Source organism: Suricata suricatta, chromosome 6, assembly GCF_006229205.1.
Source record: "Suricata suricatta isolate VVHF042 chromosome 6, meerkat_22Aug2017_6uvM2_HiC, whole genome shotgun sequence".
NCBI classification, from domain to species: domain Eukaryota; kingdom Metazoa; phylum Chordata; class Mammalia; order Carnivora; family Herpestidae; genus Suricata; species Suricata suricatta.
In genome coordinates this window covers 54,054,773-54,067,111 of record NC_043705.1, presented here as the reverse complement: position 1 = coordinate 54,067,111, position 12,339 = coordinate 54,054,773, and the positions used below count along the sequence as shown (strand labels likewise).

At 42.4% G+C, this 12,339-nt stretch overlaps 1 protein-coding gene across 1 annotated transcript in view; it reads right to left on the bottom strand.

Annotated features, from left to right (window-relative positions):
• CRHBP (corticotropin releasing hormone binding protein) overlaps positions 1 to 714 on the bottom strand; it is a 12,484-nt gene extending 11,770 nt beyond the window's left edge. The window contains exons 1-2 of the mRNA XM_029941216.1: positions 491 to 714; positions 4 to 153 (exon numbers count right to left, since the gene is read on the bottom strand). Of these exons, the coding sequence (XP_029797076.1) occupies positions 4 to 153; positions 491 to 571 (231 nt within the window). The 5' untranslated portion in view covers positions 572 to 714. The remainder of the gene's footprint in view (positions 1 to 3; positions 154 to 490) is intronic.
• Between the last annotated feature and the right edge of the window lie 11,625 nt (positions 715 to 12,339).

Genomic DNA, 12,339 nt, shown 5'->3' with positions numbered 1-12,339 from the left:
AGCCCCTTCCCGGCGAGGCCCCGAGCCCCGCGCGGACGCGCGCCCGCACCCCGACTCACGCAGCGCGCGGCGGTACAGCGGCTCCCCGGCCAGCTCCCGCTTCAGGCTGGCGCCCAGGAGCAGGAGAGGGTCGTGGTCCGCAGCTTCCCGAAGCTGGCGAGGAAAACGAGTCAGTGGGGACGAGTTCAAGGCTGCGGGGACCCGCAGCGGGGTACTCGCCCTGCCCCGCAGCAGAGAGAATAAAGTGACGGGATCCAGGTCTCCCGCGTCCGGAGTAGAAGACGCCTTAGACCGTTTCCATCAGACCAGGGTGTCCCGAGGGGCCAAGGGAAGGACGTAGAGGAGAGGAGGAAGACCAGGAGAAAGAAGGGGCAGAAGACAGGGCAGAAAGAACCAACCCAGCACGGGCTCAGAGCCGAGGCAGCAGATCCACCCCCAAGGCTGGACACTCACACGGAAGATGTGACGGGTCAGTCTGGAGATCGCTCACCTCTAGGTACCGGCTCTCCCCTCTTAGAGCCATCAGGAAGATGAGAACGAAGTGACCCTGAAGTTTGAAGGAAGGAGTCATGCTGGCCTGGCCTCTGCAGCCGGTCGGCTGGGCTCTGGGGGTCTCAGGCGTTGCCTCCCACGCCCTCGCCCAGGCTGACAGCTAGCAGCTGGTAGGGTCCCTTTGCTGGGTCTCTTTTATAGAGCAGTAGGGAGGGGAGGCTCTCTGCCCCTCAACTGATCTGAGCTCAGTAACCATGGGTTACCCTGTCTCAGTGACAAAGTGCGTGCTGATGACGAGGGGCCAGCTCTCAGCCACAAATTTTCAGAGTGGTCTAGCGTTATTCGCCAAGAATGATTTTAGGCACTTAAAACTTACTGAACTAAACTGTGGGAGAAAGAACGAAGTAAGGATAGAAAATAAGGGAGGGCATTTTGCTTGACCTACCAAATGCTGAACTGTCTCTTCCTATGGATATTTAGGGGTTTTCCAGTGTTGCAAAGCCAAATGACAAGGTTAGACACATGTATAAAACACCCTAACACATATAATCTTATCGTGCAGGCTTGTCACAGAACCTTGATGGAATCATGCTGGAAACTGTCAGAGAAAATAGTATTTATGCAATTGTTCGTGTCTCTCAGGAAGAAACTTGAGGCGTTTTTAGCTCCAGAGAGAGGTGAACAGAAGCCCAAGACTGATTTTGCAGAATATGGCAACAATGCAACTCAAACTTTCTGTCCCTTTAGTCTTTGTTTTCTCCTGGTCCAGTTTCTTGTAAGCATTCCTTAATGGGAAGCTAATTCTGGCATTTGTGAACTTCTGGATGTTAGCCGAGCTTTGTCATCTAGCCAAATGTATACACTGCAGGACACACTCCTGGGCCAGCTAACTGCAACCATGACCTTGGCATCCATCTGAACCAGTGACAGATGAAGACATGCCATTTCACACTTTCAAACGCTTGGATTATTTTAATATTCTGGTAGAAAGAACTGCCCAGAAGCTTTATTATACCTGCTTATTGGCAAATGCACAGGGCTAAACAAAGATCCAGAAAGAAGTATCTTTGCTGATTAGAGAGAAGATAGTTGCTTCCCTTTCATGTCAAAAATTGTGGGAAATATGGGGATTCTAAGCTTTTGGCTTCCCAAGGTATGTGCTAAGCAAGTCAGCTACAAATTCTAAAAACACTGAGTTGTTTTACCTCTGCCTGATAGAAAACTTGGTACTACTCTTAGCTTTCTTTGTTACTAAAATTAGTACAAATAATGAGACACTAATACAAATTTTCAGTCGAGGAAATGGTTATATTTTGTTTATAAATACTCAAAATTGAGCAGCAATTTACCTAGTGGTAAAGTTGATACTTTCATATCTTACGTGTTCAATCGGGAGGCCTTCCTACCATACTCCATTTCTGGAAACAATCCTCATCACAGAGAATGTGATGGGGAAGGGTTCCCAACGGTCATGAACGCTGGCCACTGTATTCTCTCCAACCTGGGACTGTTTCAATGTCTGGACTTCAGAGGGGAATAAAATCATACAAAAATAAATGGCTTAACACCGGCTTGCTTTGTCTGAAACACACCAGGCCATCTTCAGGCCTGTCTTCCTCCCTGTTTGTGCCTGGCATCCCACATGCCATGGGCCAATTTTCCTTAACCATCAACCACTCTATAGCCTTGGCCTGCCCCTGGAATTCAGCCCGGCACTCAGCTTGGAGACTCTTGTTTATCCCACTTTGAGGGTCTGGCTTTTGTAGCATCACCATGGAGACATTCTTTTCCAATCTTCGTGCACACACACACACACACACACACACACACACACAAATAGAAAACACTGATGTTCCTTATGTGCATTCATGATGTTCCCTCCTCTGGAAGTGCACACTGGAAAAGCTGGAATAAATGAGTGCAAACATAACCACAGACAGATAGCATTCCACATTTTGCTTAACACCTCACAAACTATCCCCTGTGGATGAACTTTATTCCCTTCAAATATCTACTAAGCCAATAGAAATTGTTTCTTGTTTTTGTTTTTTTAATTAAGAGTAACCATAGGAGAAAATATCTACAAATAATATATCTGATAAGGGGTTAATACCCCAAAAATATAAAGAACTCATACAAGTCAACACCAAAAAAAAAACCCCTCAAACATTCCAGAACAAACAAACAATCTGATTTTAAAGTGGGCAGAGGATGCCTGGCTGGCTCAGTTGGTGGAGCATGCTCCTCTTGATCTTGGGGTTGTAAGTTCAAGCACCACATTGGATGTAAAGATTACTTAAAAATAAAATCTTAGGGGCGCCTGGGTGGCTCAGTTGGTCAAGCAGCCAACTTCAACTCAGGTCATGATCTCACAGTTTGTGGGATCGAGCCCTGCCTCAGGCTCTGTGCTTATAGCTCAGAGCCTGGAGCCTGCTTCGGATTCTGTGTCTCCCTCTCTCTCTGACCTTCCCCCACTCACACTGTGTGTCTCTCTTAAAAATAATAAAACATTATAAAAAATAAAATCTTAATAAAATAAAATAAAATGGGCAGAGGAGCTGAATAGATATTTTTCCAAAGACATACAAATGATCAACAGATACATGAAAAGATGCTCAACATCACTCACTCATCATCAGGAAAATGCAAATCAAAACTACAATGAGATATCACCTCACGCCTGTTAGAATGGCTAAAATCAAGAACACAAGAAACAACTGTTGGTAAGGTTGGGGGAAAAAAGGAACTCTCATTCACTATTGGTGGAAATGTAAATTGGAATAGCCACTGTGGAAAACAGTGTGGAAATTCTTCAAAAAACAAAAAACAGAAATACCGTATGATCTAGTAATTGCCCTATTGGGTATTTATCCAAAGAAAATAAAAATATTAACTTAAAAAACATATACACCCTTGTTTATTGAAGTATTATTTATAATAGCCAAGACATGGAAGCAACTTAAGTGTCCATCACAAGAAGGAAATGTGGTATATATACATGATGGAACATTGCATAGCCATAAAAAAGGATGAAATGATGCCATCTGAGACCACATGGATGGACCTAGGAGGTATTATGCAAGGTGAAATCAGTCAGAATGAGAAAGACAAATACCATATGGACCAACAAATGGACTCTAAAACAAAAAGTAATAAAACAACAAACAAAAGCAAAATTGCAACTATAAAATACAGAAAATAAAACCAAATAAAACTCATTGTTAGCCAATAATAACAAAAAACTAATTTTCAGTTGCATTCAAGATGATGTGGTGCTGTTTGAATAAATTTGGCTATTTTTAATGCAATCATTTATTGGATAAGACTTATTTTTCAGATATGTTTGAGATCAGGAAGAAAGAAACCAAGCAAATATACTTGGGAACTAATATAAACCAGCCTTTGAATGAAAGCCTCATAAGTCAGTGATTTTCAACCCAGATCCATTATCTTCTTTTATTCTACATAAGATGACCAGCAGTCAGGAAAGATTAGGCCTTTGGGAGGTTGCAAGTGTTCTCTGTTGAAGTGATTAACAAAAGAAAAAGTTTACTACTACAAGCAGGAGTTCTTAAGGGGGGTTGGGATTGACCCTAGAATAGACAGAGATTTGGGATTATGTAGTCTCTTGCTTCTCCTGATACCTCAGTATATTTATATAATTTTATTTATATATAAGATGTTGCAGAGTCCATAAGTTTGTACTTATCTGTCACAGTCACATCATAGACCATGTGGGTGACTACAAAGTCCCCTTGGAATACTTACAGATTGTCCAAGAGAGCCACTATAGTTTCAGCACAACTTAAAGTCCCACCTCCCTGAATCAATGTTCTCAGAATCCCTAGTCCACATAACCGTGGGAGGAAAGCTCAGAGTCCAGGGGCTGGGATTTTGTTGTAACATGACTGTTCTCATGACAGAGAAGGGAGATATGGACACAGAAGATATGGACATATGGACAGAGAAGATACGGACATACGGACAGAGAAGGGAGAAGAAGTTTCTAGAAGGGATGCTGGATTCACAGAATATCTTCCAGGTATCTTCAAGAGACTGAAAACACAAAACAAAACAACAACTCTGGTTTAATGCCCTCTTTGACCATAAGTTTTCTCATCTGTAAAATGATGATCTATGATGAGGATTATTTTAGGAATTAAATGTTGTATGTCCCACGCAAAGGAAAGCTTTCACACAGTGATGATAGGAGAAAATAAGAGAGATTAAATGATCTGCCCAGATTATCACTGTGAGTCAGAAAGAAAGTCTAGACAAAAAAGATCTCTCTATATCCAGCCAGGTAATTGATCCTATTTCAAAAACAACAGCCCTGGAAATTAACCCAAAAATTACATTTTGGTTTTTAAGAATTACTAGCCTACCAGCAAAAGTGAGACGGCACAGCCCGAAGCAAGATACTGGCAGATGGGTAAGTACAAAGAGCCAGGGGATTGTTCAGTCTGTGCATCGGCTTCCTTGACTTTGGGCTGACATTGTTATCTCCCTTCCCTTGGGCTTACTCCAAAATACGCCATGACTAACATCTAGCCAATAGATCACGATGAAATGCAATTTAATAAGCCCTCACTGCCTGCATCAAAGGGAAAAGTACAGCCGTGTCCAGATCAGTTGGCGTGTTTGTCATTAGGTAGCGGTGACGTGCATAGGCATATAACATCAGCCGCTTCTCTGACGGAAGAGAAGTGAAGTGTAAAGAGTCTCATTTCTTAGTGCCTTAAAATAAATCTAAAGGAGAAAATTCTGCCAATTATGTGGAGTGACACGAGAGGTGCTAAATAAGGAAATCAGCATGGATGACTGCAAGCTAGGCAGTGGTGAGCCTTCTTAGCGCACTTTCGTGAGACCCTGGCCAGGGGCCTGCTTGCTCTTCTCCTCTGTAGGCTCTTTCTTTTATCCCCTCTCCTTCCCTTCCCTTTCTTGCTTCCTCCATTCCTTCCTCCCTCCCTTCTCCCTCCCTTCCTCCTCCCTCTTTTCTTTCTCTTCTTCCTTCCTTCCCTCTCTGCCTCTTTTCTTCCTCCCTTCCTTCCTTCCTTCTTTCCTTCTCTCTATAAATTGTGAGCAACAGATTTAGCTGCTCTACACTTATAGTATTTTATATATACCCTGAGTGGCCTTTATCATATTTTGACTTTTAATATACCTGTCTTCGACTCTAAATGTAAACTCCTGGAAGTCCGGGCCTGTGGCTCATCCCTCTCTGTCCTCAGCACACGCACACCTGGAACTCCTGGGTGGTACCTAAAAACAAATTCAAAAATTACTGCTACTACAGTATTGGCTGACCACATCCAAAGACATGGCTGCAGCCTGGTAAGGAGAGTCAAGTGATAAAGCAGGAGGAACGGGAAGCGAGGTGTGCTGAACCGGTTCCCAGAGTTGACTCTCCGAAACCACAACCCGCTGTGTGATGTGGAAGCGAGAAAGGTAGGGGGAAGCTGGAGAGATGGGGCTGGGATTCAGGTCAGGCAAAAAGACTCACTCGCTGTGATAAATAATTTTATAATAAATCACGATACATAATAAAATGAAAGTTAAGGCAAATGTCCCCTACCCATGATGAGCAAAATAACAAAGGTTTAGATAAATATGCCCTAATCTTAGTGACACTTTTTGCCTTAGGCTCCACTCTGGCCCAGCGCAGCACTGTGGGGGCAACACCCCAAAGGGGTACTCAAGAACTGTAGGGGTTCATGGGGCACCTGAGTGGCTAGTCGGTTGAGTGTCCAACTCTTGATTTCAGCTCAGGTCATGATCCCAGGGTTGCGGGATTGAGCCGGCATGGGGCTCTGCACTGAGTGTGGAGCCTGCTTACGATTCTCTCTCTCTCCCTCTACCTCCTCTCCCACTTTCTCTCTCTTTCTTACTCTCTCAAAAACAAAACAAAAGAACTGTAGGGGTTTTGTTCTTATTTCCATGTGTGTTGGCTATAGAGTAGAAACAAAGGGCTCTCGATTAAGTGTCCCAAGTTCCAGAGCTCTGACTGAGAGTTTAGACGACTCATTTACTTCATCGCTAAGATGAGGAGGGGGTGTGATTGCCAGGATTATAGCAAGAAATAGATGGCACTCTCAAAAGGGTAATTTTTGGAGAGTTCAATCAAAGGACTAAACAAAGGAGTGGGCAGAGTACAGGGCACTGACAGGGAAGGTGCAGTGTTTCAGGACTAATAGCAGAGAGGAGTTGTCACCCAGGCTCCTAGGCCACAGGAGGGTGAGAGAGGAGAGAAGGGGCCAAGGGAAAGGGTCTAGCCTCTGAGGTTAGTTGATCTCTAGGTGGCTAAAATAAACAACTCAGGCAACAACAGATGCTGGCGAAGATTCGGAGAAAGGAAAACGCTTTTGCACTGCTGGTGGGAATGCAAACTGGTGCAGCCACTCTGGAAAACAATGTGGAGGTTCCTAAAAAAAATTAAAAATAGAACTACTGTATGACCAACAATTGCACTACTAGGTATTTGTTCAAAGGACACAAAAATGCTGATTTGAAGGGGCACATGTACCTTAATGTTTATAGCAGCACTGTCAGAAGTAGCCAAACCATGGAAACAGCCCAAACATCCATCAAGTGATGAATGGATAAAGAAGATGTGGGATGTATACACACACACACACACACACACACACACACACACACACACACTGGAATACTACTTGGCTATGTAAAAGAATGAAATCTTGCCATCTGCAACAACATGGAAGGAATTAGTGTATAATGCTAAGCAAAATAAGTTGGCCAGAGTAAGACAGATATCATATAATTTCACTCATATGAGGAATTTGAGAAACACAACAGATAAATATAGGGGAAGGAAAGGAAAAATAAAAACTGTGAGGGAGGCAAACCATAATAGACTCAAGTACAGAGAAAACGCCAAACAAATGATTTGAATGCCAATTTTATTTCATATTATTTCACTATGTATTGCAGCACCAAAGTCAAAAGCTGATTTTGTCTTCATCTTAAACACCAGAAGGGCAGAGTCAAAGAAAAGCTGAAAAGTTTTTTCCTTACAAAATCTTTTTTTCTCTCTAAATTTGAAATATATGATTCTAAAGAAGCAAATTATTGGTAATGGTCTGGAGGATATGCTAATTTGCACTTAACGGTACTGGCTATGTTTCAGGGAAGCAACAGCATGTGAGAGACAAAGATGGAAATCCCAAGATTGTGGGTTTAGGTTTAGAAGACTTTTCTGTGTGATGGGCAAAGGGACAGAGGTACATTCGGTCAGTTTAAAGGCATACGGTGCTGCTACATCTGGATATTTGTATGGAAAACACCCACACCCACACATGCACGCATGTGCACAATGTGATCCCTACCTTACACCATATACAAAAGTCAATTTGAGATGGACCACAGACAGAGACATAAAAGCTAAAGCTCTGAAGCATACAGAAGAAAACATAAGAGAATATCATTGTAACCCTGGGATAGGCAAATATTTCTTAGGTTACGGAAAGCACAGATTATAAAAAGGAACTAATAAATTAAACTTCATTAAAATTAAACACTTCTCCTCATCACAAGATACCATTAAGAAAATGAAAAGACATTTCCTACCTCCCAAGAAGCTTCCTTGTGCCCAATCAACTCCCCAACCTAAGAGGCAATCACTGTTTTGATTTCTATCACCACAAACTAATCTGGCCCGGCCTAAACTCCATACCATTGCAAGCATGCCTCAGGTACACTTTTCGTCTGGCTTGTTTCCCCCTCAACATAACTTTTTTGAATTCAGAATGGGAGAGAATCCTATAAATTCATATATCTGACAAAGTAGTAATATAAAGAAAACACTTCTATTTTTTAAATGGGCAAAATATAAATCAAATAAAATAGGCAAATAAATGCCTTGAAAAGTTACCTCACAAAGAAAGATATATAAATTGCCAGTAAGTGTGTGTGAAGGTGCTCGGCATCACCAGCCAGCCGGAAAAGCACAACAAAACCACAATGGAACACCACATCACATGCACTACAGAGCTGAATTAAAACTAAAACAAAAACAAACACAAACAAAAACCAACGGTGACAACAAAAAACCCAAAAGAAACCCCCAAAACCCTGATGACAGGTGGAGCTTGGAGGAGAGGGGAGTTGCGGGCGCAGGCATGGAAGTTCCAGGCCTTTCCCTTTCCCCACGGCTTGCCCTCTGCATCTTTTCTGCTTGCCTCTTTCTGGGTTATATCCTTTTATAATAAATCAGTAATCTAAAATTCACCATACACAAAATGTACTGTGAAGATATCTAAGCTCATATGCAAAGAAATGAATGCAAAAGTCTTAGAACCAGTACCTCTGGGCTCTGGCCGAGCTACTAACTACTGTGGCCTGAAGTGGAGCCAGGGCGGTGTGCGCCTGCCCACATCACTGTGCCACATACTCAGCCATCTGGGAAACGGTAGCTGCACCAGTGAAAGAAAATGAAAAAAGAAGACCTGGATTGGGATGGTGGTTACATGGTATGTACCTTTGTCAAAACTCACAAAATTTTACAGTTAAGATATCTGTATACTTTATCATACATAAAGCACACCTCAGTTAAAAACATTGGGTGATAAAAATCATGGTGAAAAAATGCGTGATACTTTCTAAAAGCTTCATGAGAGACAAAAATACTTTTGTTCCCTGAGGAAAGCTAGTGAGGTGTGACTAAGAGCTCTAAGGTAAAATAAGAGAAATTAGTTAAGGAAAAAAAAGAGGGGTGAGAGAATAGAGGAAACTGAACAGGAATGAAAAGAAGAAAGGAAAAGAAAACAGAGGGAGGAAAGATCTTGGGATGCCCCCGCAGTCCTTACCTACTGTTAGCTTCTGAGATAGCACCAACATTTTTGGAATTGTAAACTATAAAATGCACAGAGAAGAGTGTATTAAATCTACAGACACAGTTTAAATGAGAATAAGACGTATTACCATCCATATTCCTGCCACTCGGTTCAAGAAACAGAACAGTACCAGGGGTGAAGCCCAGGCCCCCTGCTCTCCATCACAGGGAGCAAGTGTTGGCCCCCTTACTTTCCTTTGGTTGTGTCACCTAGATATGCATCCCTAAGGATGACGCTTTTTAATTTTTAAGACTTCAGGAACAGGTACAAATTTACTCTGTAAGGAAGTCTTTTCCGATCTCTTCTCTAGAAGGGTAAAGTCTGGGCAATGGTGTGTTGGAGCCAAGTGGGAAGATCCGGATGGGCTCTGCATTCAGGATTCAGTGTGCAAAAGATCACAGCATCTGCTGTGGTGCTAGAACTTCACCTGTCAGGTGTCCACAGTACTGAGACCCTCTGCAGAGAATGAACCTCCAAACTTCTGGGGAGGGGACGAATAACAGGCTCAAGGGCTGGGAAATTATGAGAAACTGTATCTTGAGATCTAGCAGCTTCTCCAAGGCTTTCAGCAGTGCTTTGTATTCTGGTGTCTCCACCTCTTACCCCCCTCCGTGCCCCCAGCCTCCCTGTGGAGCTGAGTTCACAGCAGCCCCTTTCAGCAGGCTCCCTAGCTTGCCCCCCTGCTTGCCCTGAGACTTTGCTTTCTCTAGGCTCAAACCAGTTACTCTTCTCCTATCTGCTCCCTGGCTGCCAAAATGTTGGTGCTGTTGTCTTCTTTACAGTTTGCTCTCCATCCCCTCCCTTCTCTTTTGCTCCTTTTGTCCTTCCCTCTCTCCTTCTCCATCTCCACGTTCAACCTATCTCGCTCTGCCTCCTCCCACTCCCACAATGTGTATGTGTGAACCCATTTATGGGAAAGTTAATGGAGTTTTGGGAGAGAATGAAATTGGATGCTGAGTTCAGTCTGCCATCCTTCACAATGACCAAAAATATGCATTTTTCTTTAACATATTCATAATAAAAATATTAATATAGGCAAATAAAAAGGAAGAGCCACAAATCACCCTTAATTGTACCATGTAGATAGAACCAAATACTAAAATGGTTAACATTTTAACCATTGGCTGAAATGGTTAAAATTTTAGTATTTGTACTTCCAGAGCGATATACACATAATTTTCCTTACAAAAATTAGATTATAGTACATAAACTATTTTGTAGTATGATTTATTCATGTTCTATATTATAAACAGGTTCTTATGTTATTAATACACTTTCCCCACATCCCTTAAATGGTATAGAATTCTACTGGCATGACATTCTATTTAACCAGTCATCTATTTGTGAATATTTCTTTTTTTTTCTAAGTTTTTATTTATTTTGAGAGAGACAGACAGTGAGCAAAAGCACATGGGGGAGTGGCAGTGGGAGAGGGAGAGAGAGAATCCTAGGCAGGCTCCATCCTGTTAGCACAGAGCCTGATGTTGGGCTTGATCCTGGAAACTGTGAGATCATGACCGGAGCTGAAATCAAGTGTCTGACACTTAAGTGACTGAGCCACCTAGGTGCCCCTCATTTTTTGTGTTTTTTTGAGAGAGAGTACAAGGGGGAGAGGAGTGAGGGGAGAAGCTGAGAGAATGCAAGAGAGAGAATGAATCTTAAGCATGCTGCACACTGAGTGTGGAGCCCAGCACGGAGCACAAGGCTCCATCTCGGGACCATGAGATCATGAGTTGAGCTGAAATCAGAAGACGGTCGCTTAGCCAACTGAGCCACCTAGACACCCCTATTGGAGAACACTCCTATCGTTTCTAATAATTTACTACTGTAATTAAATGAATGCATAATTTAAAATCCTTTATTTTGGTTCTCTAGATTTAAAGCTGAAGTCTTACATGGATCCTCACCATGCCTTCTTAAAGATGATATATCTTTGCGTCTGGGATCAAGAATAAATCAACAGAGCAGGGAGAAGTTAATCCTATTTATAGTATTGGAGGAGAAATAAATCAATGACTTTTCATAAAGTCATGAACACTCAGAGTTCGATGCCTCCCCCTGTGTTCACTCATTGCCTTCTTTTCAATTGAGAAGAGAGCCTAAATGAAAAAGAGTAAAAGCATGAGGCAGACTGACGAAGGGGTTGCTTAATTTGTGAGGTGAAATGATGGATCTTAGATTGCTACATATGGCATCTCATAGCACAACATGCCTGTCTGTGAAGACCTCTGGGTATTTTGAGAGCAGAAAAGGTCAAATTAATCTCAATGATGTGTCAAATTAGTGATCATATTAATTCCATATTGTCACCTGCTCTTTGGCAGGTTTGATAAGCCACATGTTAAATGGATTATGCAAATTATCATAGGTAAATTAAAACATCTGTTCCACATATCATCAAATTTCAAGGTGAAAGTCTTCCTGAAGGTGAATGTTTAGTCCCCTACTAAATGTGGCACATCTTCGGGCTACATTGTGCATTGGCTTGCCAGTATCTCAACTCACCATTGGTATGTTCCTTTTTTCTGCCACACATCAGATACTACATGTTCACAGCACTGAACAATAAGCTCATTTATTTTTCATATGCAACACAAGTTGGCATGATCCATAAAAATGAGAATGAAAAACATCACATAACTATGGAAGATTTCCCTTTTCTTTTAAAAAAAAAGGACAAAAGGATAAGTCATGAGGCCACAGAGGTGACATTGTATGGACACATTGGAAATCATCCCAGGAGAGCCCACCTGAATATACAGGCTCTGGGAATGCCTGGAATCTTGTTTATCCATTTCTTCCATTTAGTGAGATCACCTCCCCCTGAGCTTGTTACTGGGCATTCATTTTCTCTACTACCATCAGTTCTCAGTTGCACTTTCAATAAAGAAACATGAAGTAGGGGCACCTGGGTGGCTCAGTCAGGTGGGCATCTGTCTTTGGCTCAGAGCATGATCTTGCAGTTTGTGGGTTCAAGCCCCCCGTGGGGCTCTGT